At 39.5% G+C, this 27963-nt stretch overlaps 1 protein-coding gene across 1 annotated transcript in view; it reads left to right on the top strand.

Annotated features, from left to right (window-relative positions):
- Positions 1-27963, top strand: part of LOC136322271 (17-beta-hydroxysteroid dehydrogenase type 3-like) — a 53276-nt gene that overhangs the window by 9513 nt on the left and 15800 nt on the right. Inside the window, 2 exon segments of the mRNA XM_066254372.1 lie at positions 6708-6783; positions 26429-26536. Coding sequence (XP_066110469.1) covers positions 6708-6783; positions 26429-26536 — 184 coding nt within the window.

The following is a 27963-nucleotide window of genomic DNA, read 5'->3' as shown; positions in this document are numbered from 1 at the left end:
TTTTGAGGAAACATCATACTTTCTTCCATAACAGCTGTACCAGTTTACATTCCTACCAGTAGGGAATGAGGTTCCTTTTTCTCCACAGCCTCTCCAACACTTGTTATTACCTGTCTTCTTGATAATAGCCAATTTACCAGGTATAAGATGGTATCTAATTATAGTTTTAATTTACATTTCTCTAATAGCCATTGAAGATAATTATCTTTTCATATATCTGTTGGCCATTTGTCTGACCATTCACCGCTATAGTCCTCCGCTCTACCAACTGAGCTATCGAAGGAAGCACATGGCCATTTGTATGTCTTTATGGGAGAAGTGTCTGTTAAGGTCCTCTCCTGATTTTTTAATTGAATTGTTTGCTTGATTGTTGCTGAGCTTTGTGAGTTTTTCATATATCTTGAATATTAATTAACCCCTTAGCAGAGCTGTTGTTTGTGAATACCATCTCCCATTTGATTGGTTTCCTTTTTGTTTTGTTGTTGGTTTCTTCTGCTCTGCAGAAGCTTTTTGGTGTGATATAGTCCCATTCATTTATTTTTGCCTTAACTTCCCTTGCATTTGGGATCAAATTTATAAAATGTTCTCTATGGCCAATGTCCATGAGTTTAGTACCTATGTTTTCTTCTTTGTAATGTATTGTTTCAGATCTTATATTTAGGTCTTTGTTCCATTTTGAATTAATTTTTGTGCATGGGGACAAGGTGTAGTCGAGTTTCATTCTTTTGCATGTGGCTTTCCAATTTTCCAAGCACCATTTATTGAAGAGGCTTTTTTTTCTCCATTGTGTGATTTTGGTTCCTTTGTCAAAGAATATTTAGCCATCTATATGTGGTTTTATTTTTGGGATCTCTCTGTTCCATCAGTCTATATGCCTGTTTTTCTGTCATTACCATGCTGTTTTGAATATCATGGCTCTGTAGTATAATTTGAAGGCAGGTAGTGTGATAACTATCTCTGGTTTCATTTTTTTCCTCTGGATTGCTTTTGCTATTCGGGGTTTTTTATGGTTCCATACAAACCAGCTGATTTTTTTGTTCCATTACTTTAAAAAATGACATTAGGGCTTGGAAAAAGCAAGATTGACTTTTGACATTGGATAAAATCTACAAATCAGCCCTAACATTATTCAATGGTAATTTATAAAAATATTTCCCTTGAAAGGAAGATGGAAGGATGAATGTGGTTTGGCAGAAAAACTGCATTTCACAGCTTTTCCAGTTAAATTGGAACACTGAACATTTAGATGCATACCAAATTATGCATGGGTGCTTAATCACACATATAAGGCTGGCTTCCAGCTTTGACACAGCACTGTTCATCTTCTGGCCAAATGACTGTGGTTAAAAACACATGTAAATTGCTTTTTAACAGCTGATACTGTATAAGACAAAGCCAAAATGCAAAATTCGGCTCTGATTGGCACTTTTTGAAAAATAGGCAACAAATACGGGATGTAATCTGGATGACTGCTTCTGTACTTAATGTGAAGTATTTAGATACCTTTTGAACACATAACATTTTCTTTGACAATGACTTCATTAAGGATTGGTATATGTCATTCCTTATGATGCTCATTGTCTATTGCTAATCCTTGGTTCTTGCTATATTGTCACCTAAATTGGTATAGGTACTGATGAAAACCTATAATGGATAATCATAACACTCTTGGTCATGTGTTTCCCTGCAGACTGAAGGTTTTTAAAAGATAAGGATATCAATCACCTGCTGCTACCACCCTTTTAAATTGCTATCTTTTGAAAAGCACCACTATGTGTTTTAGATTGATTTCCCTATTTTAGGGAAGTGACAGTCAGTAGTTTCAGTTCTGATGGTATAAGCAAAACAAATAAAACATGGTTATAAAAAAATGACATTAGGATTTTGATGAGGATTGCATTAAATATATATATTGCTTTGGGTAATATGGTCATTTTAACTATGTTGATTTTTCCAATCCATGAACATGAAATACTTTTCCATTTCAATGTGTCTTTTTCATTTTCTTTTAATAATGTTTTGTAGTGTTCAGAATATAGGCCCTTCACATCCTTTGGTAAGTTTATTTCTAAGTATTTTATTTTATTGTTTTGCAATCATAAAAGAATTTTTTCCCCAGCTCATTTTCTGTAGTTCATTGGAATATAGGAAAGCAGTAGACTTTTGTATATTGACAAAGTAGTATGCAAGCATTAGGATCCAACTTAAATATTAGCAAACTGAATCCAAAAATCTAATAAATATTTTAGGCTCTGGCTGATTGGCTCAATGGATAGAGCGTCGGCCTGGTGTACAGACATCCTGGGTTTGATTCCACACAAGAGAAGTGACCATCTGCTTCTCTCCCCTTCCCTCTCCCTCTTCTCTTCCTCTTTTCTTCCACAGCCAGTGGCTCTAGGTGCTGATGATAGCTCCATTGATTCAAACATCAGCTCAGACAGGTTGCTGGGTGGATCCAGGTCCCGGCACATGCGGCAATCTGTCTCACCATTCCTCTCATTTAAAAAGAAAAAAAAAAGGAACAATATGATATACTTTAGAAAAAAAATGAATGGATAAAGATGTTCTTAAACTTAGAAATGACGTATTCCAGAAGTACTGGAAACATCATGCTTCGGATTGAGAAACATTAAGTGTTCTCAGTATAGTAGGGAATAGGCAGTATCTTTTCTTAAGGTTGTGCAGGAGGTGTTACTCAAGATCATGAAGCCAGAAGTATGCAAATATTGAAAATGAAGGGACAAACTTTGCTTTGTAGTATATATTACTATTCATGATGAAAAGCCAAACACTGATGAATGAACTATTAAAATGCATCAAAGAATTTTTATCTAAGTAGTTGAATAGAGTTCCAAATTAAAAATTAGAATACATAGAAGAAATAACTAATACCATCTGAAGCTTTCAATATGACAGGTTCTGTGTCATGAACTTTTTAATGTAATTTCTAATTTAATCTCAGAACAAGTCTATAAAGTAGGTTTATTGATGTCCTTGGGTTGCCGATGAAGAACTCAAAGGATCAAGTTGAGTAACTTATGTACACAAGTACAAGAGGTGGAAACAAGAATTAAACCTAGGTATTTAATTCTTGAGTTTCTTCTTCTTTCCATAATAATTTAATTCACAATGACAACAAATAAACTTAAGATATTGGTGCTAAGAGTAACTTAACATCCTCCCAGACCCCAACTCTTTCTCTTATTGGTATAGAATTGCAGCTCATAAGTGGCTGCCCAGCCAGGGAATGTCCCAGATTCCCTTACATCTATGTGGGACTATGGGACTAATTTTGCCAATGATATCAAGCAAAAATGATGTGTGCCACTTCTTGGTCAAGGTGGTTACCTCAGGCCATCTCTTCCACCCTCTTGTAATCTTTGCACTGGCTGGCTGTCAATGTCCAGGGCAGTCTTAGAAACTTAGTGTTGCAAGTGACAATGCCTTTCTTAACTGTGGGCCTTGAGTGATTGAAATACAGTCTGTTATATAGGATGAAAACCCCAAACTTCATTGTGCTAAACCACTACAATTTGGAGTTATTTGTTACAGCAACTAACTGTATCCTAACTAATTAATCTCAGAACCATGTTAACACATTAACAAGAAATTTTTAAGATTTACGTGAAGAAACTTTTAAAAGTGTATAGAAGAATGTATAAAATCTGAATAAATGGCTACCATATTTATGGATGAGACAACTGATTCCTGCTATGATGTAACTTCCCTGCTAAATATCTCTAATTTTAGTATAATATTTTTAAAAACATACAATTTTATCTGGAAAATTGCAAAGAAAGATAAAATGTTTTGAAAGAGAATAATAAATGGTAGGGACTTCCTCTATCAGACATCAGATACAAAAGCCTATTATAAGCTTATGATTAAATCAGAAGTGACAGTGGCATACAAGTTAACCAGTAGGTCATTGAGACAGGTCAGATAGACCAGAAACAGACCCTACAGCTGTGAATAATTTGCATGTGACTAAGTTAGCATTTCAAATCAGAGAAAAATGTACAAATTCAAAAATGTTATTGAGACAATTAGCCACCTATTTTGAAAAAAAAACTATGCTAAAGGATTTCAATCTCACATTATTTTCAAAAATCAACAACAAAACAAATTATAAAAGATTATAAGAAAACCTATTTATATCCTTGGGGTTAGGGAAAATCATAATGGAAAAAAAAACCCTAAGGAAAATATTCACAAACTTGATAACATTAATATTAATATTAATGTATCATGTATGCCAAGACAGCATAAACAAACAAACAAACAAAATGCTTGCTACATATATAGTAGGCAAATAGTTAATACTCAGAACACATGCAAACTCATAAATTTATAAGAAAATGACAAATAACCAGCTGAAGAATAGGCAAAAGAAATAAACTCTTTGGGTGAGGGATAAAAAATTAAAAAAAAGAAATAAACTTGGTATTTCACACATAAACATATATAAAAAAAAGATACTCAGCCTCACTGTTAATTAGAAACATGCAAATTAAAAAATAAAGGGATATATCATTGACCATTAGGTTGGAAAAAGTTGAAAAGTTTGTTAATATAAAATATTGGCCAGCCTGACCAGGTGGTGGCGCAGTGGATAGAGCGTCGGACTGGGATGCGGAAGGACCCAGGTTCGAGACCCTGAGGTCGCCAGCTTGAGCGCGGGCTCATCTGGCTTGAGCAAAGAGCTCACTAGCTTAGACCCAAGGTCGCTGGCTCCAGCAGGGGGTTACTCGGTCTGCTGAAGACCCACGGTCAAGGCACATGTGAGAAAGCAATCAATGAACAACTAAGAAGTTGCAACGCGCAACGAGAAACTGATGATTGATGCTTCTCATCTCTCTCCGTTCCTGTCTGTCTGTCCCTGTCTATCTCTGCCTCTGTAAAAAAAAAAAAAAAAAAAAAAAAAAAATATATATATATATATATATTCGCCAGAGCCTGACCAGGCAGTGGTGCAATGAATAGAGCATCGGACTGGGATGCCGAGGACCCAGGTTCAAGACTTCGAGGTCGCCAGCTTGAGCACGGGCTCATCTGGTTTGAGCAAAAACTCACCAGCTTGGACCCAAGGTTGCTGGCTTGAGCAAGGGGTTACTGGATCTGCTGAAGGCTTGCGGTCAAGGCACATATGAGAAAGCAATCAATGAACAACTAAGGTGTCGCAATGAGAAATGAAAAACTAATGATTGATGATTCTCACCTCTTCGTTCCTGTCTGTCCCTGTCTATCCTTCTCTCTGACTCTCTCTCTGTCTCTGGAAAAAAAATATTGGCCAGAGATGTAAAAATAGCTGCAATTGTATTTGTGATGGTACAGGGCATTTGGGCAATTCTTTAAAAAATTTATGTATTTTCTACACTATGTAATTCTTTATTAAAATACTGGCATAGTGCCTGCTTTGGCAACATATATACTAAAACTGGAATGATCTAGAGATTAGCTTAGGCCCTGTGCAAGGGTGATGTACAACTTCATGAAACATCCATATATTTGTTAATGTGGGAAATTGTCTGTCATGTGCATTTTACGACAATTAAAAAAATAACAGTATAAATTATTTAATAAAAACCATAGAGACCCCCCCCCTTCCTCTCTGTCTCTCTCTTCCCCTCCCGCAGCCAAGGCTCCATTGGAGCAAAGATGGCCCAGGTGCTGGGGATGGCTCCTTGGCCTCTGCCCCAGGCGCTAGAGTGGCTCTGGTCTCGGCAGAGCGACGCCCTGGAGGGGCAGAGCATCGCCCCCTGGTGGGCAGAGCTTTGCCCCTGGTGGGCGTGCCGGGTGGATCCTGGTCAGGCGCATGCGGAAGTCTGACTGTCTCTCCCCGTTTCCAGCTTCAGAAAAATACAAAAAACCCCCAAAAAACCCATAGAGAAAGATCTTAATTAACTGGATCCTTTGTCACTAACTCAAATGTTATCAATTTCTACATGAAAATTGTTTTTTTCTTTTGTCTTCAGAAAAAGCTCTAATTTTCCTCATGTGTAGCATTTTTAGTGTGACTCCCAGCACACCGAGTTTACATGTCCCCTGTGCAATTTAATGCATACCACTTCCGGACTGCATCACTCGGCCCCAAGAGTCTAGGCAGGATGTATTCCGAAGGACATTCCTCGCTGATCTCGAGAGCATCCACTTACCCTCCGGTTCCCTGTTCTACTTTCAGTTCTTTTGGGATCCAGGGAACAGGGACAAAGAGCTCAGGTCCATGAGTAAAGTGAACAAGAAAAACATCCTTGTGAACAGGAAGCAGCTCAAAAAGTTGCTGCAGAAATATGGTTTTTAAAAAATTATTTTTTATTAAGGGGTGCTGCCCTGGAGCCTGTTACAGAAATTATAACATCCTCCAAAAATTGATTTCCAGCACACATTCGACCCCAGGTGGTTCAGATAAGAGGGCATTCAAATTGTGAATGCCAAAAGGAAACCAAAGGAAATGTAGAATAGTTCCTGGCACGTTATAAACACACACACACACACACACACACACACACACACACACACACACACACTACTACTATGATTATCTCACATTTAGCTTGACCCAGTATGGTTGTTTCACTCATAACCCAGAAACCTTTGCCACATTCAAGTCACGTCACCTTGCAACCAAGAGGGTGATGCCCTTATTCAAAATTCAGACCTTTCTCTCTATTAATCATCATTGTCTGTTTTGGTTTTCCAACCCCCAGCTAGCAAGACAAGGTCTCGATGTTGTGCTCATCAGCCGGACACTGGAAAAACTACAGGCTATTGTTGTGGAGATTGGTGAGTGACCCCGAGGAATATGGGTGAGGTCTGTGGAGCCCAGTAGCTAGGACTGCTCTGGTTCTGCCTGTAGATGCACCGTTGGCATCCCTATGTCTGTTCCTGGGAGCCTGGGGCACTGGTCCTTCTGCGGGAGCTCAGGTCACGGAGTTCAGCGCAGGCTGTAAATGAGGACTTAGTTTGCCAATGAATCTTTGGGCTGCCTGGAGCAGGATCAAACTCATGCACAGTAGGTCTCCTTCTTTTTTTGGTCTGGTGTCTTCATCTCTAGACTCAGACCTCTTCATCCAAAGGTGCTAGCTTCCTGATTGCTTTTGCCATTCCCTTCGAAAGCAGGATCTGCATTTGAGACTTCACTTCCCTGTGTCTGTGCTCTGCTCCTAGCAGGAGGGTGAGGGGCAATGCTTAGTGATGGCTGTCAGACTTTTTTTCTATAGTCTTCTTTTTTTATTATTAATTTATTGTGTTTACATAGATTCTAGTGTCCCCACGAATACATCCTCCCCTCCCCCATGTTCCCCAGTACATCCCCCTGTTCCCCTCCCCATAACGCACCCCTTCCCTCCAGGATTTGTTTTTCTGCTCTCATCCCATCCTGTCACCCTATCATTCCCTTTCCTTCTGTCCGCTTTCCTTCTGGATCCTTTGATCCCACCTCTGTCTCTATTACGCTCCCCAGTTCATACTGTTCGTCGGATTCCTCATATGAGTGAGGCCATATGATATTTTTCTTTCTCTGCCTGGCTTATTTCATTTAACATAATAGTTTCCAGGTTCATCCATGTTGTCGCAAAAAGTAATATTTCCTTCTTTTTTATGGCCCCATAGTATTCTATTGTGTATATGTACCACTGCTTTTTAATCCATCATCTACTGACAGACACTGGGGCTGTTTCCAGATCTTGGCTATTGTAAGCAATGCTGCCATAAACACGGGGGTGCACTTCTCCTTTTGAATCGTTGATGTGGTGTTCTTGGGATACATTCCTACAAGTGAGATGGCTGGGTCAAAAGGCAGTTTGTTTTTTTTGTTTTGTTTTGTTTTTTTTATAAATTTTTATTAATGTTAATGGGATGACATTAATAAATCAGGGTACATATATTCAAAGAAAACATGTCTAGGTTATCTTGTCATTAAATTATGTTGCATACCCCTCACCCAGAGTCAGATTGTCCTCCGTCACCCTCTGTCTAGTTTTCTCTGTGCCCCTCCCCCTCCCCCCTGCTGCGTCCTCCCTCCCTCCACCCCTGGTAACCACCACACTCTTGTTCATGTCTCTTAGTCTCGTTTTTATGTTCCACCACTGTATGGAATCATGTAGTTCTTGTTTTTTTCCGATTGACTTATTTCACTCCGTATAATGTTATCAAGATCCCACCATTTTGCTGTAAATGATCTGATGTCATCATTTCTTATGGCTGAGTAGTATTCCATAGTGTATATGTGCCACATCTTCTTTATCCAGTCTTCTATTGAAGGGCTTTTTGGTTGTTTCCATGTCTTGGCCACTGTGAACAGTGCTGCAATGAACATGGGGCTACATGTGTCTTTACGTATCAATGTTTCTGAGGTTTTGGGGTATATACCCAGTAGAGGGATTGCTGGGTCATAAGGTAGTTCTATTTGCAGTTTTTTGAGGAACCACCATACTTTCTTCCATAATGGTAGTACTACTTTACAGTCCCAACAACAGTGGATGAGAGTTCCCTTTTCTCCGCAGCCTCTCCAACATTTGCTATTACCCGTCTTGTTGATAATAGCTAATCTAACAGGGGTGAGGTGGTATCTCATTGTAGTTTTGATTTGCATTTCTCTAATAACTAATGAAGATGAGCATCTTTTCATATATCTGTTGGCCATTTGTATTTCTTCTTGGGAGAAGTGTCTGTTCATGTCCTCTTCCCATTTTTTATTGGGTTGTTTGTTTGTTTGTTGTTGAGTTTTATGAGTTCTTTGTAAATTTTGGATATTAGGCCCTTATCTGAGCTGTTGTTTGAAAATATCATTTCCCATTTAGTTGGCTTTCTGTTTATTTTGATATCAGTTTCTCTTGCTGAGCAAAAACTTTTTATTCTGATGTAGTCCCATTCATTTATCTTTGACTTCACTTCTCTTGCCATTGGAGTCAAGTTCATAAAATGTTCTTTAAAACCCAGGTCCATGAGTTTAATACCTATGTCTTCTTCTATGTACTTTATTGTTTCAGGTCTTATATTTAGGTCTTTGATCTATTTTGAATTAATTTTAGTACACGGGGACAGGCTGTAGTCGAGTTTCATTCTTTTGCATGTGGCTTTCCAGTTTTCCCAACACCATTTGTTGAAGAGGCTTTCTTTTCTCCATTGTGTGTTGTTGGCCCCTTTATCAAAGATTATTTGACTATATATATGTGGTTTTATTTCTGGGCTTTCTATTCTGTTCCATTGGGCTGAGTGTCTATTTTTCTGCCAATACCATGCTGTTTCGATTGTCGTGGCCCTATAATATAGTTTAAAAGTCAGGTATTGTAATGCCCCCAGCTTCATTCTTTTTCTTTAGGATTGCTTTGGCTATTCGGGGTTTTTCATAGTTCCATATAAATCTGATGATTTTTTCTTCCATTTCAAAAGGCAGTTTGATTTTCAGTTTTTTGAGGAATCTCCATACTGTTTTCCACAGTGGCTGCACCAGTCTGCATTCCCACCAGCGGTGCAGGAGGGTTCCCTTTTCTCCACATCCTCGCCAGCACTTATTCTGTGTTGTTTTGTTGATGAGCATCATTCTGACTGGTGTGAGGTGATATCTCATTGTGGTTTTAATTTGCATTTCTCTAATGATTAGTGATGTTGAGCATTTTTTTCATATGCCTATTGGCCATCTGTAGGTCCTCTTTGGAGAAGTATCTATTCATTTCTTTTGTCCTTTTTTTTTTTTTTTCTGAAGCTGGAAACGGAGAGAGACAGTTAGACTCCCACATGCGCCGACCGGGATCCACCTGGCACGCCCACCAGGGGCGACACTCTGCCCACCAGGATGTGATGCTCTGCCCCTCCGGGGCGTCGCTCTGCCGTGACCAGAGCCACTCTAGTGCCTGGGGCAGAGGCCAAGGAGCCATCCCCAGCGCCCGGGCCATCTTTGCTCCAATGGAGCCTTGGCTGCGGGAGGGGAAGAGAGAGACAGAGAGGAAGGAGGGGGGGTGGAGAAGCAAATGGGCGCTTCTCCTATGTGCCCTGGCTGGGAATTGAACCGGGGTCCCCTGCACGCCAGGCCGACGCTCTACCGCTAAGCCAACTGGCCAGGGCCCATTTTTTTATTGGATTGTTTGTCTTCCTGGCGTTGAGTTTTACAAGTTCTTTATAAATTTTGGTTATTAATCCCTTATCAGACGTATTGTCAAATATGTTCTCCCATTGTGTGATTTGCCTTTTTATTTTGCTCATATTGTCTTTAGCTGTGCAAAAGTTTTTTAGTTTGATATAGTCCCATTTATCCTGTCTTTTATTTCTCTTGCACGTGGAGATAAATCAGCAAATATATTGCTGCGAGTGATGTCGGAGAGCTTATTGCCTATGTTTTCCTCTAGGATGCTTATGGTTTCATGACTTACATTTAAGTCTTTTATTCATTTTGAGTTTATTTTTGTGACTAGTGTAAGTTGGTGGTCTAGTTTCATTTTTTTGCAGGTAGCTGTCCAATTTTCCCAACAGCATTTGTTAAAGAGACCGACTGTCTTTATTCCATTGTATGCTATTACCACCCTTATCAAATATCAATTGTTCATAAAAGTGCGGGTTTATTTCTGGGTTCTCTGTTCTGTTCCATTGATCTATATGCCTGTTCTTATGCCAGTACCAGGCTGTTTTGAGTACAATGACCTTGTAGTATAACTTGATATCAGGAAGTGTGATATCACCCACTTTATTCTTCTTTTTCAAAATTGCTGAGGCTATTTGTGTTCTTTTTTGGTTCCATAGGAATTTTTGGAATGTTTGTTCTATATCTTTGACGTATGTCCTTGGTATTTTCATAGGAATTTCATTGAATTTATAAATTGCTTTGGGTAATTTGGACATTTTTTAAAAAATATTTTATTTATTTTTTATTATAGAGAAGGGGGAGGGAGGAGCAGGAAGCATCAACTCCCATATGTGCCTTGACCAGGCAAGCCCAGGGTTTTGAACCGGCAACCTCAGCATTTCCAGGTTGACGCTTTATCCACTGTGCCACCACAGGTCAGGCAATATGGACATTTTAATGATGTTTATTCTTCCTAGCCATTAACATGGTATATGCTTCCACTTGTTTGTATCTTCTTTGATTTCTTTTATCAATATTTTATAATTTTCCAAGTACAAGTCTTTAACCTCCTTGGTTAAATTTACTGCTAGGTCCATCCATGTTATTGTAAATGACCTGATGTCATCATTTCTTATGGCTAGTATTCCATAGTATATATGTACCAACAGTGGACCTTGATAACATTATATGGAGTGAAATAAGTAAATCAGAAAAAACTAAGAACTATATGAATCCATACATAGATGGGACATAAAAACGAGACTCAGAGACATGGACGAGAATGTGATGATAATGGGGGGGGTGAGGAAGGAGAGAGAGGGGGTGGGGGGAGGGGAGGGGTACAAAGAAAAACAGATAGAAGGTGACGGAAGACAATTTGACTCTGGGTGGGGGGTATGCAACATAATCAAATGTCAAAATAATCTGGAGATGTTTTCTCTGAACATATGTACCCTGATTTATCAATGTTACCACATTAAAATTAAAAAAATGTGAAAAAATTTATTCCTAGGTACTTTATTTATTTACTTTTTGCAATAGTGAAGGAGACTGTTTTCTTAATTTCTCTTTCAGCCAGATCATTGTTGGTGTATAAATATGCCTCTGATTTTCAAGTATTAATTTTATATCCTACCACCTTGCTGAATTAATTTATAAGGTCCAGCAGTTTTTTGACTGTGACTTTAGAGTTTTCTATGTACAGTATCATATCTTCAGCAAATAATCATAGTTTTACTTCTTCTTTGCTAATTTGGATGGATGCCTTTTATTTCTTCTTCTTGTCTAATTGCTGTGGCTAGAACTTCCAGAACTATACGGAATAAGAGTGGTGAAAGGGAGCACCCCTGCCTTGTTCCTGATCTTAAGAGGATAGCTTTTAACTTTTGCCCATTGAGTATGATGTTGGCTGTGGGCCTGTTTGATTATTTTTTAGTTTTTCTATTGTAGTTGAGGTATGTTGAGGTATGTTCCCTGTAATCCCACTTTGCTGAGAGTTTTGATCATAAATGGGTGCTGGATTTTATTGAATGCTTTTTCTGCATCTACTGATATTATCATGTGGTTTTTGTCCTTCCTTTTGTTTATATGATGAATCACATTGATTGATTTGCAAATATTGTACCAGCCTTGCCTCCCAAGAATAAATCCCACTTGATCACAATGTATGCTTTTTTTCATGTATTGCTAGATCCAGTTTGCTAATATTTTGTTGAGAATTTTAGCACCTAAATTCATCAGAGATATTGGTCTATAGTTTTCTTTCTTTGTGTTGTCTTTGCCTGGTTTTGGAACCAGAATTATGCTCACCTCATAAAAGGAACTTGGAAATTTTCCCTCCTCTTGAAGTTTTTGAAATAGCTTGAGAAGGATAGGAGTTAGTTCTTCTTTGAATGTTTGATAGAATTAGCCTGTGAAGCCATCTGGTCCAGGGCTTTTGTTTGTTGGGAGTTTTTTGATAACTGTATCAATCTCATTTGTTGTATTTGGTCCATTTAGGTTTTCTGATTCTTCCAAATTGATTTTTGAAAGATTGTAGTTTTCAAGGAATTTGCCCATTTCACCTAGGTTGTCTATTTTTTTTTTTTGAAGTTGGAAACGGGGAGGCAGTCAGACAGACTTCTGCATGCGCCCGACTGGGATCCACCCAGCATGCCCACCAAGGGGTGATGCTTCACCCATCTGGGGTGTCACTCTGTTGCAACCAGAGCCATTCTAGCGCCTGAGGCAGAGGCCATAGAGCCATCCTCAGCGCCTGGGCCAACTTTGCTCCAATGGAGTCTTGGTTGTGGGAGGGGAAGAGAGAAACAGGGAGGAAGGAGAGGGGGAGGGGTGGAGAGGCAGATGAGTGCTTCTCCTGTGTGCCCTGGCTGGGAATCGAACCTGGGACTTCTGCATGCCAGGCCAATGCTCTACCACTGAGCCAACTGGCCAGGGCCTCTAGGTTGTCTAATTTTTTGGCATACAGTTCTTCATAGTATTTTCTTACAATCCTTTGTATTCTGTTGTGTCCATTGTTACTTCTCCACCCTCATTTCTAATTTTATTTATTTGAGTCCTTTCTCTTTTTTCTTGGTGAGCCTGGCTAAGGGTTCATTGATCTTGTTTATTTTTTCAAAGAACCAGCTCTTGGTTTTATTGATCCTCTGTATTTTTTTTTAGTCTCTATGTCATTTATTTCCACTCTAATCTTTATTATTTCCTTCCTTCTACTTCCTCTAGGTTTTACTTGCTGTTCTTTTACTAGTTCTTTTAGTTGCAGGATTAAATTGTTTATTTGAGCTTTTTCTAGCTTCTTAAGGTTTGCCTGTAATGCTATGAACTTCCCTCTCAGACCTGCTTTTGCTGTGTCCCACAGATTTTGAGTTGTATGCTCATTTTCATTTGTTTCAAGAAAATTTTTGATTTCTTCCTTGATTTCACTGTTGATCCATTTGTTATTTAATAACATGCTGTTTAGTTTCCAAGTGTTTGATTATTTTTTAGTTTTTCTATTGTAGTTGATTTCTAGTTTCATGCCACTGTGGTCAGAGAAGATGCTTGATATGGTTACAATCTTCTTAAATTTGTTGAGACTTGTTTTATGTTCTAATATGTGGTCTATCCTAAAGAATGTACCATGTGCACTTGAAAAGAATGTATATTCTGCTGCTTTAGGGAGAAAGATTCTGAATATATCTATTAAATTTAGTTGATCTAGTGTGTCCCTTAATTCTGCTGTTTCTTTGTTAATTTTCTTTCTTGAGAATCTATCCATTGATGTTAGTGGGGTATTGAAATCCTCTACTATTATAGTATTGCTGTTGATCTTTCCCTTTATGTCCATCATAATCTGCTTTATATATTTAGGTGCTCCTATATTAAGTACTTAGATATTTATAATGGTTGTCTCTTCCTGTTGGATTGCTCCCTTTATCATTATGTAGTGACCTTTTTATCCTTTACTATAGTCTTTGTTTTAAAGTCTATTTTGTCAGATATAAGTATTGCTACCCCAGCTTTTTGTTTTCATTTTCATGAAATATTTTTTTCCATCCTTTTACTTTCAGTCTATGTGTATCTTTTGTTTTGAGGTGGGTCTCTTATAGACAGCATATGTACTGGTCCTGTTTTCTTATCCATGCAGCTACCCTTTGTCTTTTTTTTTTTAATAATTTTATTTTTTTAATGGGGTGACATCAATAAATCAGGATACATATATTCAAAGATAACAAGTCCAGATTATCTTGTCGTTCAATTATGTTGCATACCCACCACCCAAAGTCAGATTGTCCTCTGTCACCTTCTATCTTGTTTTCTTTGTGCCCTTCCCCACCCCCTTTCCCTTTCCCATTCCCCCCTCCCCCCCGTAACCACCACACTCTTATCAATGTCTCTTAGTTTCACTTTTATGTCCCACCTACGTATGGAATAATGCAGTTCCTGGTTTTTTCTGATTTACTTATTTCGCTTCGTATCATGTTATCAAGATCCCACCATTTTGCTATAAATGTTCCGATGTCATCATTTCTTATGGCTGAGTAGTATTCCATAGTGTATATGTGCCACATCTTCTTTATCCAGTCATCTATTGATGGGCTTTTTGGTTGTTTCCATGTCCTGGCCACTGTGAACAATGCTGCAATGAACATGGGGCTGCATGTGTCTTTACGTATCAATGTTTCTGAGGTTTTGGGATATATACCCAGTAGAGGGATTGCTGGGTCATAAGGTAGTTCTATTTTCAGTTTTTTGAGGAACCACCATACTTTCTTCCATAATGGTTGTACTACTTTACATTCCCACCAACAGTGTATGAGGGTTCCTTTTTCTCCACAGCCTCTCCAACATTTGCTATTACCTGTCTTGCTAATAATAGCTAATCGAACAGGTGTGAGGTGGTATCTCATTGCCATTTTGATTTGCATTTCTCTAATAGCTAAAGAAGATGAGCATCTTTTCATATATCTGTTGGCCATTTGTATTTCTTCTTGGGAGAAGTGTCTATTCATATCCTCTTCCCATTTTTTTTATTGGATTGTTTGTTTGTTGTTGAGTTTTATGAGTTCTTTGTATATTTTGGATATTAGGCCCTTATCTGAGCTGTTGTTTGAAAATATCATTTCCAATTTAGTTGGCTTTCTGTTTATTTTGTTATCAGTTTCTCTTGCTGAGCAAAAACTTCTTAGTCTGATGTAGTCCCATTCATTAATTTTTGCCTTCACTTCCCTTGCCTGTGGAGTCAAATTCATAAAATGCTCTTTAAAACCCAGGTCCATGAGTTGAGTACCTATGTCTTCTTCTATGTACTTTATTGTTTCAGGTCTTATGTTTAGATCTTTGATCCATTTTGAGTTAATTTTTGTACAGGGAGAGAGACTGTAGTCCAGTTTCATTCTTTTGCACGTGGCTTTCCAGTTTTCCCAGCACCATTTATTGAAGAGGCTTTCTTTTCTCCATTGTGTGTTGTTGGCCCCTTTATCAAAAATTATTTGACTATATATTTGTGGTTTTATTTCTGGACTTTCTATTCTGTTCCATTGGTCTGAGTGTCTATTTTTCTGCCAATATCATGCTGTTTTGATTGTCGTGGCCCTATAATATAGTTTGAAGTCAGGTATTGTAATGCCCCCAGCTTCATTCTTTTTCTTTAGGATTGCTTTGGCTATTTGGGGTTTTTTATAGTTCCATATAAATCTGATGATTTTTTGCTCTATTTCTTTAAAAACGTCATTGGAATTTTGATGGGAATTGCATTAAATTTGTATATTGCTTTGGGTAATATAGCCATCTTGATTATATTTATTCTTCCTAGCCAAGAACAAGGTATATTCTTCCATCTCATTATATCTTTTTCGATTTCCCTTAACAATGGTTTATAGTTTTCATTATATAAGTCCTTTACATTCTTTGTTATGTTTATTCCTAAGTATTTTATTTTTTTTGTTGCAATCGTGAAGGGGATTATTCTTTTGAGTTCCTTCTCAGTTGTGTCATTGTTGGCATATAGAAAGGCTATTGACTTCTGTATGTTAATTTTGTATTCTGCGACCTTACTGTATTGGCTTATTGTTTCTAGTAGTCTTTTTGTGGATTCTTTGGGGTTTTCGATGTATAGGATCATATCATCTGCAAAAAGTGATACCTTTACTTCTTCTTTTCCGATATGGATGCCTTTTATTTCTTTGTCTTGTCTGATTGCTCTGGCTAGAACCTCTAGTACCACATTAAATAAGAGTGGAGAGAGTGGACAACCCTGTCTTGTTCCTGATTTAAGGGGGAAAGCCTTCAGTTTAGTGCCATTTAATATGATGTTAGCTGATGGTTTATCATATATGGCCTTTATCATGTTGAGATATTTTCCTTCTATACCCATTTTGTTGAGAGTCTTAAACATAAAATTGTGTTGTATTTTATCGAAAGCCTTTTCTGCGTCTATTGATAAGATCATGTGGTTTTTGTTCTTTGTTTTGTTGATATGGTGTATTACGTTAACCGTTTTGCATATGTTGAACCATCCTTGAGATTCTGGGATGAATCCCACTTGATCATGATGTATTATTTTTTTAATATGTTGTTGTATTCGATTTGCTAGTATTTTGTTTAGTATTTTAGCATCTGTATTCATTAGAGATATTGGTCTGTAGTTTTCTTTTTTTGTGCCATCCTTGCCTGGTTTTGGTATGAGGGTTATGTTGGCCTCATAAAATGTGTTTGGAAGTATTGCTTCTTCTTCAATTTTTTGGAAGACTTTGAGTAGAATAGGAACCAAGTCCTCTTTGAATGTTTGATAAAATTCGCTGGTATAGCCGTCAGGGCCTGGACTTTTATTTTGGGGGAGGTTTTTAATGGTTTTTTCTATTTCTTCTCTACTGATAGGTCTGTTTAGGTTTTCTGCTTCTTCTTGACTCAGTCTAGGAAGGTTGTATTGTTCTAGGAATTTATCCATTTCTTCTAGGTTGTTGAATTTAGTGGCATAAAGTTTTTCATAGTATTCTATAATAATTCTTTGTATATCTACAGTGTCCGTGGTGATTTCTCCTCTTTCATTTTGGATTTTGTTTATATGAGTTCTTTCTCTTTTTCCTTGGTAAGTCTTGCCAAGGGTTTGTCAATTTTGTTGATCTTTTCAAAGAACCAGCTCCTTGTTCTATTAATTTTTTCAATAGTTTTTCTGTTCTCTAATTCATTTATTTCTGCTCTGATTTTTATTATCTCCTTTCTTCGGCTGGTTTTGGGTTGTTTTTGTTCTTCTTTTTCTAGTTCCTTAAGGTGTGAAGTTAAGTGGTTCACTTGGGCTCTCTCTTGTTTGTTCATATATGCCTGAAGTGATATGAACTTCCCTCTTATCACTGCTTTTGCTGCATCCCATAGATTCTGATATGTCGTATTGTCATTTTCATTTGTCTGTATATATCTTTTGATCTCTGCACTTATTTCTTCTTTGACCCATTCATTTTGTAAAAGTATGTTGTTTAGTTTCCACATTTTTGTGGGATTTTTTTCCTCTTTTTTGCAGTTGAATTCTAGTTTCAAGGCTTTATGATCAGAAAATATGCTTGGTACAACTTCAATTTTTCTGAATTTGCTGATGTTGTTTTTGTGGCCCAACATATGGTCAATTCTTGAGAATGATCCATGTACACTGGAGAAAATGTATACTCAGTCACTTTGGGATGAAATGTCCTGTAGATGTCTATCATATCCAGGTGCTCTAGTGTTTTGTTTAAGGCCACTATGTCTTTGTTGATTCTCTGTTTGGATGACCGATCTAGAGCCGTCAGCGGTGTATTGAGGTCTCCAAATATGATTGTATTTTTGTCAGTTTTTGTTTTAAGATCAATAAGTAGCTGTCTTAAATATTTTGGTGCTCCTTGGGTTTGGTGTATATATATTAAGAATTGTTATGTCTTCTTGATTCAGTGTCCCCTTAGCCATTATGAAATGGCCATTTTTGTCTCTGAGTACTTTTCCTATCTTGTAGTCAGCATTATCCAATATGAGTATTGCTACACCTGCTTTTTTTTTTGGATGTTATTTGCTTGGAGTATTGTTTTCCAGCCTTTCACTTTGAATTTGTTTTTATCCTTGTTACTTAGATGAGTTTCCTGTAGGCAGCATACAGTTGGATTTTCTTTTTTAATCCATTCTGCTACTCTGTGCCTTTTTATTGGTGAGTTTAATCCGTTTACATTTAGTGTAATTATTGATACTTGTGAGTTCCCTATTGCCATTTTATATCTTGCTTTCTGTTAGTTTTGTGTCTTGTTTGATCCTTCTCTTTCGTTTTTCTATCTTTTGTTTTTATTTGGTTGTATTCCATACATCTTTCCTCTGTTGCTATCTTTTTTATCTCATGTGCTTCTGTGGTGGTTTTTTCAATGGTGGTTACCTTTGAGTAATGAAAAGGGTCCCTACCCTGTTCATTGTAGTGAACTATTTTGTGAGTACTTTTGCACTCCATTGTCCTTTGCTACTGTTAATCTCCATCTTCTCCCCCTCTTTCTTTTTGTTGTTGTCACAGTTTAAATTTGGTTTTATTGTGTTCTTCTTGGAGCTTTTACTTGTGGCTCTATTTTTTTTTTGTTCTTTGTATCTGATTGGAGAACCCCCTTTAGTAATTCCTGGAGTGGGCGTTTTCTGATGATAAATTCCCTCATCTTTTCTGTATCTGTGAATGTTTTTATTTCTCCTTCATATTTGAAGGATAACTTTGATGGGTATAGTATTTGTGGCTGAAAGTTCCTCTCTTTCAGGACTTTAAATATTGGGGTCCACTCTCTTCTAGCTTGTAGAGTTTCTGCTGAGAAATCTGATGATAATCTAACGGGCCTTCCTTTATATGTTGTATTCTTCTTTTCCCTGGCTGCCTTGAGAATTTTTTCTTTGCTGTTGGTTTGTGTCAATTTCATTATGATATGCCTTGGAGTAGGTTTGTTGGGGTTAAGAAAACTCGGAGTTCTGTTTGCTTCTTGAACTTGAGGCTTTAGTTCTTTCCACAGGCTTGGGAAGTTCTCATCTATTATTTGTTTGAGTATGTTCTCCATTCCATTTTCTCTCTCTTCTCCCTCTGATATACCTATTATTTTTATGTTATTCTTTTTGATGGAGTCAGATAATACTTGTAGGGCTATCTCATTTTTTTTAATTTTTGAGTCTCTTTCTTCTTCTCTCTGTTGTGCCTCAAGTTGCTTGTCTTCTATTTCACTAATCCTCTCTTCTATCTGACCTGTTCTATTAGCTAAGCTTGTTACTTCGTTTTTCAGCTCGTGAATTGAGTTTTTCATCTCTGTTTGATTTGTTTTTATAGTTTCAATTTCCTTGGACATATATTCTTTGTGTTCATTGAGTTGTTTTCTGAGCTCCCTAAATTGCCTTTCTGTGTTTTCTTGTATATCTCGGAGGATTTTTAGGATTTCTATCTTGAATTCTCTGTCATTTAGCCCCAAGGTTTCCAATATATTAAATTTTTTCTCCATAGATTTTTCCTCATCTAGCTGTGTTACCTCTCTTTCTTTTGTATCCATGATATTCGATTTTCTCTTCCTTAATGGCATCTGAGGGTGGTTTTGTTGATAGTATTAATGAGATTTAATAAAGAATAAAAAGTTAAAAAAAATAAAAAATAAATAAAAAAATAAAAAATCGAAAAGAGTTTTTTTTTTAAAAAAATTAATAATGAAATAAAGAAAAATAAAATAAAATAAAAATTTTTAAAAAAGGAAATTATTTCCCCCCTCCTTTTTTCCTTTCCTCTTCTCTCCCCTCTTTCTTGAGAAAATCTTGTGGTGAACTGTGAATTATAACAAACAATGCCTGTGATGGAGGGCCTGAATTGGGGAAAAGTAATAAAAGGGCAAAAAAAGAGAAAAAAAAAGAAAAAAGAAAAAAAAAGAGCGTATGGACCCACAAAAAGCAAATAAGGAAAAAATTTGGGTCAAGAATAAAATGATTTGCTTTTAGGTGTTGGTTGACTAAGAGTTATGATGAGAGGAATAAGAGGAAAACAGAAAAATGGGGGGACAAATTAAAAAATTATTATTGTATTTAGTGGAACAAGAACTAGATAAAATGGAGAGCCAGGGATGGGAGCACTGCTAGTGAGTTAAAAAGGTGAAGTAAAAACCCCCCAAAATGCCACAAACATAAGTTTGAGTCCCAGATAAGATAATTTGTTTGTTATTGAGGTTTGAATGAGAAGAGATGTAAAGGAGAAAGGAAGAAACTAATATAGAGGGAGAAAAGAAAGAGAGAGAGAGAAAAAAAGAGGGAACCACTAAAAGAAGAAAAAAGGAAGGAGAGAGAGAGAGAGAGAGAGAGAGAGAGAGTTAAGGGTTTTGGAGTGCAACCCTCATAGAGAGAAAGGAAGAGGAGAGAAAAGATAATGAGAGATGTAACACTTATGGGTAGTGTAGTTCAAGGAGAGGAGAGAGTAAGACCGGCAGAGAGTTAATCGGCCAAATTGGAGGAGGAAAAAAAGTATCAAGAATGAAGATAAGAGAAACAAACGAACAAATATAATAAAATGGGATAGGTTATAAAGTCTGCAGATTATTCTTGATTTTGAGAGGTTATCTTCTTGCTTTTTCTTTTCTCTCCCTCTTCCTGGTTGGTGACTCTGTACCCCGGGTTCTGCCCCTTTGGCACGCTCAGGTAGAGGTTTGCAGTTGATAAGTCTCTATGGCAATGTCATGTATTGTGCTTTAGTCTCGTTGGCAGTTGAGGCTCATTAGCATTTATAGGCTCCGACAGTGAGAGAGTCCGTGTTCCTGGAGCTTTTCTCCTAGTCTTTCCTTCCTCAATTAGCAGCCTGATAATCCAGGTATGGGGTTGCTGCTGCCTCTGCCTGGATAGTAAGAGGCTCAAAGAGCTGGCAACTCCCCACTCTATTCCCACTCAGCACAGGGCTCTGGGTGAGGCTCAGTCAGAGCTGCTAGCATAATCAGGCAGGCTTTCCGCCCACTCAAAGACCTCTGGCTCTGCCACTCTGTCCGGTAACACAGGCAGGCGCCCACTTCTGGGGCGCTTGGAGGAAACTCTCATTCATATCTGCGTGCGCAGACCAGGATATCCGGCCAGCAGTCTCACGCTCTGAGTGAAACCCCCAACCGCATAGAAAAGTTGCAGCGTTGGAATTGAGTCTCGCTCCGTCCCTGTGCGCGGCTTTTGCAAGGCGCTGGGGCAGCCCGAGATACCGCTTTTGCCCACACAAGGGCCCCTGACTCTGCCCCTCTGTGTGATAACACGGGCGCGCACTGCCGAGGCACTTGGAGGAATCTCTCATTCACTATCTGCGCGTGCAGATCAGGATATGAGGCCGGCCACATTTCCCTCTGAGTGAAACCCCCACCAGCATGGAAAATTTCCACCGTTGGAATTAGTTCTCACTCCCTCCCATGCGTGGTTTTCCCAGGGCACTGGGGCTGCCCAGAGATTCTGCTTTTGGCCCACAGAAAGGTCTCTGACTCTGCCTCTCTGTGGGGTAACACGGGCACCCACTCTCGGGGCTTAGGAAGAAATCTCTCGCCCACTAACTACGCACCGACCAGGAGACCGGGTAAAATGGCTGCCCCGCTTGTCTTTCTTTGTTTGGGTTTGGCGCGAGTGTTAGCTTATATTGCCCGGGTTGCCACAGGATCAGTTTTCTCTCGGCTTGGATCTCCGTGCCACAGCCTGGTTTGGCCGTTTGTGCCACGGCCTGGATCTATTCACCCCCTTTGCCCACCTCAGTTTCTATATTCACAGTTACCAGAGAAAGCCGCCCTGTTTAGGTTAGTGAGGAAGGCGGAGCATTTCTTACTCCCTATTTCCTTCGGGGTTTGGTTATATGTTTAGCCAATTTTTCACTCGACCATACCTTTGGGTGTGACCCAATTTTTCACTTTACCATACCTCCAGTGAAGCATCTGGAGGCTCCAAGTATAGGTTTTTCTGTTTCTGGTTGAAGATCTTGTTGAGTTTTGGGGGAGATTTATCGGTATCGCTTCCTACCCGGCCATTACTCTGACATCATCCTCCCCTTTGTCTTTTAATTGGAGCATTTAATCCATTTACATTTAAGGTTATTATTGATATGTAGTTGTTTATTGCCATTTTTAAAAAATCTATATTCCTCTTTATATATATATTTCCTTCTTTGTTCTGTCTACAGAAGGCCTCTTAACATTTCTTGCAGCATTGGTTTGGTTGTGATGAGTTCATTGAATTTTTTTTTTTTTTTGGTCTGGGAAGCTTTTTATTTCTTTTTCAATTTCAAACAATGGTCTTGCTGGATAAAGAAGTCTTGGTTGTAGGTTCTTGTTCTGCATTACTTTGAATATTTCTTGCCAATCCCTTCTGGCCTCAATTGTTTCTGTTGAGAAGTTGGATGTCATCCTTATGGGTGTTCCTTTGTAGGTGATTGACTGTTTTTCTCTTACAGTTTTTAATATTCTTTCTTTATCTCTTAGCTTTGGTATTTTGATTATGATATGTCTTGATGTGGGCCTCTTTGGGTTATTTTTTAATGGGGTTCTCTCTGCTTCTTGAACTTGTGTGACTCTTTGCTGCATTAATTTAGGAAAATTTTCAGCTATAATTTCTTCAAAGAGCTTCTCTAATCCTTGTTCTTTCTTTTCTCCTTCAGGAACCCCAATGATGGGGATGTAATTTCTCCTCATGTTGTCACAGAGCTCTCTTAGAGTTTCCTCAGACTTTTAAATCCTCTTTTCTTTATGCTTTTCTGCTTTCATGCTTTCACTTATCTTGTCCTCTAAGTTGCTGATTCGATCCTCTGCTTCATCCAGCCTGCTTTTAATTCCTTCAAGTGTAGTCTTCATTTCTGATATTGTGTTTGTCATTTCTGTCTGGTTCTTTATGACTTCCATGTCCTTTTTCATGCATACAATTTCTTTATTGAGGTGTTCATTAAGTCCATCCATTGTATCTTTGAGATCCATAAACATCCTAATAATCATTATTTTATACTCTGCATCCGGTAATTTGATTACTTCTGATTCATCCAGGACTTTTTCTGAGGATTTATCTTGTTGAAGCATATGACTTATGCTTCTCTGCCTTCCCATTTTTCTCTGTTTTCAGTTGTGGTCTTTTTGCCTAGTAGAGCCGCTTTGAAGTCTTGATTTGTTTGTTTTGTTCTCAGTTTTCTTAACTCGGTGGTAATCTTGTTTACTGATCTCAGCAGGGGACTTATTTTGAAAGTGTATCCAGGAATGTAGTGGTGTAACCTCTGAGACTCTGCCAGCTACTGTCTGGTGGTGGGGTGCTTTCTCAGCTTCAGTAGGGGGAGGTGTATCTCAGATCTCCATGGAGACCTGAGTTACTGCTCCCCCTCCCCACTTTCTGTTTTCAGCTGTGTCTTTTTGTGCTGATTGGAGCTGGAGAGCTTTCTGGAGGTGGGTCACCCAGAACCACTTTAAGCTTTTGCTGTGTGGAGGGATCAACCCCTCCCCCAGCTATGGCCGCTTCTGCATTGGATAAGTCAGCTTCTCACATCATCTCATGCATTCCTCTGCCCATCACCATCTGTCTCCCTCTCCCCCCTTTCCTTTTGGAAGACAAGGCAGTCCTCTCAGGCCACCTTGTTCTCAGGTCTTCAAGCAAGTGGCTGTGAGTGATATTTTCTGCTCTTCTCCTTATAATGAGAGCCCTTCTGGGCTTTCAGCCTCATCCCCCCCCTTTGCTCCTGAAAGCAGGGGAGCCCTCAACATGCTTCCACACTCCCTACCAGACTCAGTGTGGCTTCTTCTTTGTTCCTTGGTTTTTGGAACCTGTTCTTTTAGTCCAAAGTTGGTTTTTCATGCTGATTGTTCCTAAATTAATTTGTAATCCAGTTTGGTGGTGTGAGCTGGGAGTCTGTGTATCTGCCTACTCTACTGCCATCTTGGTTTCTCCTGGCTGTCAGATTTTTTTAAAAAAAGATTTGAAGGCCCTGGCCAGTTGGCTCAGTGGTAGAGCATCAACCTGGTGTGCAGGAGTCCCGGGGTTCAAATCCTGGCCAGGGCACACAGGAGAAGCACCCATCAGCTTCTCCACCCCTCCCCCTCTCCTTCCTCTCTGTCTCTCCCTTCCCCTCCTGCAGCCAAGGCTCCATTGGAGCAAAGTTGGCCCGGGCACTGACGATGGCTCTATGGCCTCTGCCTCAGGTGCTAGAATGGCTCTAGTTGCAGCAGAGCAATGCCCCAGATGGGCAGAGCATCACCCCTTGGTGGGCATGCCAGGTGGATCTTAGTTGGGCACATGTGGGAGTCTGTCTGCCTCCCTGTTTCCAACTTCAGAAAAATACAAAAAAAATTTAAAAAAATAAAAAAAAATAAAAAAAGATTTGTTTCTGGGCTGCTGTGTATGGTTATGAAGATTGTGCACAGTATAATTCTAGGAGTAGCATTGATATGACAATGTTTTACTGAAGTCTTCTTACTTAATAATGATCATAATATCCCTTTTTGGGTATTTGCATTTTAATGGTTAATTATTAATTTAATAATTAATAAACTCCTTAACTCAAAGGAATAAATCATGATTATAAAGACTCATGAAGGGCCCTGGCTGGTTGGCTCAGCGGTAGAGCGTCGGCCTGGTGTGCGGGGGACCCGGGTTTGATTCCCGGCCAGGGCACATGGGAGAAGTGCCCATTTGCTTCTCCACCCCCCCCTCCTTCCTCTCTGTCTCTCTCTTCCCCTCCCGCAGCCGAGGCTCCATTGGAGCAAAGATGGCCCAGGCGCTGGGGATGGCTCCTTGTCCTCTGCCCTAGGCGCTAGAGTGGCTCTGGTCGTGGCAGAGTGATGCCCCGGAGGGGCAGAGCATCGCCCCCTGGTGGGCAGAGCGTCGCCCCTGGTGGGTGTGCTGGGTGGATCCTGGTCGGGCGCATGCGGGAGTCTGTCTGACTGTCTCTCCCCATTTCTAGCTGCAGAAAAATACAGGAAAAAAAATTAAAAATTAAAGACTCATGAAGACCATGCAGGTTTGTGTCTCTGGGAGAGACTAAGGTGAGGAGACATGGAGGATCAGTGCTCTTGGACCAAAGAATTCTGCTTTGTTTTGCGTCTGGAGAGCAGAAGTAACTTTGACCAGGATTAGGACATTTTCAGTGTTCCTTTCACAATGTTAAAATGTGCTCTTTATCATCCTCCTATAGTGTCTTTAGTCTGAAAGCACTCCCTCACCTCCAAACTATGCCTCAACATCACTTGCCCTAGAAATACTGGGTTTGACTCCAGTGCTGAGCAGGCAGCAGCTGGTGAAGTCTGTCCGTTGCTTCCATATCTGTCTGAATGCTCCTGCACAAGGAAAGTTTATATGCAAAAGCAGGATGAGCCTTGGCTGTGAGGGGAGCAGAGTGTGGGTGCCCTTAGGGAGTGTAGTTAGCATCTGTTAGCCTATTTTTTCCTCTGGAAAATGGGAGTCATACCTATTTTACAAGGTTGCAGATAGGCTTAAAATCAGGTGTTGTATAAGTAAATGCTTTATGAATGCTGAAGTGTTGGACAAATACAGAGAGTTCTGTCTATGCAGGGAGTGGAGGGGTAGACCTGACATAGCACAGTCAGCCTCATACTTTGTTCTTACAGGTCTTAATCCAGGGGTCTCAAATGTGAGCGTGCAATAGCATCATCAGCAGCCTGTGTGCAAACACATCACTGGGCCTACTCCCGGTGTTTCCTGGTTCTCAAGGTCTGGGGTGGAGCTTGAGATTTTGTGTTTCTAACAAGTTGCCGGTAACTCTGATGCTGTGGTCTATGGACCTCACTCTGAGAATCAGTGCATTAAATCTGTTTTGAGGCCCTGGCCGGTTGGCTCAGCGGTAGAGCGTCGGACTGGCGTGCGGGGGACCCGGGTTTGATTCCCGGCCAGGGCACATAGGATAAGCGCCCATTTGCTTCTCCACCTCCCCTTCCTCTCTATCTCTCTCTTCCCCTCCCGCAGCCGGGGCTCCATTGGAACAAGGATGGCCCGGGCACTGGGGATGGCTCCTTGGCCTCTGCCCCAGGCGCTAGAGTGGCTCTGGTCGCGGCGGAGCGACGCCCCGGAAGGGCAGAGCATCACCCCCTGGTGGGCGTGCCAGGTGGATCCCGGTCGGGCGCATGCGGGAGTCTGTTTAACTGTCTCTCCCCATTTCCAGCTTCAGAAAAATATATTAAAAAAAAATCTGTTTTAAGCATATACTTGTTACTGTAGTAACTCTTAGACTCACACAGAAACCACATTCACTGATCTTCCAGCACAGCCTAGCATTTACCCGGGGCCGTTTTGTGTTTCCAGTGGGGTGATGGATTTGCTGAAATGTCTGCTCAGGTTGTATGGGAGTGCGGGGAGGCAGGGAGGAACTTCACGGGCAAGTGGGGGATGTGACTCCTGCTGATTAAAGAATAACTATTGTCTCTAATGCAGAGAGCACTACAGGAAGTAAGGTAAAAATTATACAAGCAGATTTTACCAAGGACAACATCTATGAGTATATTAAAGAAGAACTTAAAGGCTTAGACATTGGAATTTTAGGTATGTAAATTGCAAAATTCAAAGCTTGTTGTAATACGTTAGTGAAATAATAATCTTAGTGACTCATGAGTATTGCATGGTAACTTAAACTTAACCCATAACTGTATTTTAATCTATAGAATTAAATGAATATTAAAGCTCAGTTCTAGGCCCTGGCCGGTTGGCACAGTGGTAGAGCATCGGCTTGGCATGAGGAAGTCCCGGGTCCGATTCCCAGCCAGGGCACACAGGAGAGGCGCCCATCTGCTCCTTCACCCCCCCTTTCTCTCTGTCTCTCTCTTCCCCTCCCGTAGCTGAGGCTCCATTGGAGCAAAAGATGGCCCAGGCGCTGGGGATGGCTCCTTGGCCTCTGCCCCAGGCGCTAGAGTGGCTCTGGTCGCGACGGAGCGACACCCTGGATGGGCAGAGCATTGCCCCCTGGTGGGCATGCCGGGTGGATCCTGGTCGGGCGCATGCGGGAGTCTGTCTGACTGCCTCCCCGTTTCCAGCTTCAGAAAAATACAAAAAAAAAAAAAATCTTTCAAAGCTCAATTCTTCAAGAGACGTTACTGATTAACAGATCTATGTATTGCTTTAGGATATATCCAATATGCATATCACAACCTTCCCAACCATGTTTCTTAATATTAAAATGAATTTTCTTTTGCTGAACTAATATTGACATTTGTCAGGAAGAGGGAGTCTCAGAAACTGTGGCCTAAAGGAACTCATTTAGCAAACATTGCTGTGATTGGTCCATGAAAACAGCAAGTCAGTGTAGTTATTGGAGAATTGACTCTGTTATTCAGGAAACAAGATAGTATTTTTTCTGTGATGATTTATAAACAAGCTATTTTTTAACTACATACACAGTACAGTGTTTGTATTGTGCATGGAAGATTTGATTTCTAAACTTCCTGCTGATTTAAAAAATAACTAATTATGCATTTTTACTAAAAAAAATGTAAAACATATCACTGCAAAAACAAAACAAACAAACACCTGGAAAAAGTATAGAAGCACATAAAAGAATTATGGATTTCTTAAAATCCCGACTGTGAGAAAACATTTTGGTGCATATCCATTTAGATATATATTTTCATATATTTACATGTATTTTACATATTTACACATATTTTCAAAACCGAGCTTAAATTTACATACTATTTTATAACATTTTGAAAAGCCATATCACAAATGTTTTTCCATGTCTTTAAAACTCTAAGCAACTATAGTTTTGAGTGGCTGCATTGCATTTTACCATGTGGCTGCATCATCGTCCACTTAATGTGCTTCTTATTATTAGATCACCATTTTTTCCTCTCAAATTGCCTCACTGTTATCAAATCATGTTGCAGTGATCAACCTTGTATATAAATCTCTCGTTACAAATTTCCTTAAAAAAACTTTCCTGGCCCTGGCCGGTTGGCTCAGCGGTAGAGCGTCGG

This window comes from Saccopteryx bilineata, chromosome 2 (assembly GCF_036850765.1).
Source record: "Saccopteryx bilineata isolate mSacBil1 chromosome 2, mSacBil1_pri_phased_curated, whole genome shotgun sequence".
Classification (NCBI taxonomy): domain Eukaryota; kingdom Metazoa; phylum Chordata; class Mammalia; order Chiroptera; family Emballonuridae; genus Saccopteryx; species Saccopteryx bilineata.
Note: the sequence above shows the minus strand (reverse complement) of the source record. Positions and strands in the feature narration are given on the sequence as shown.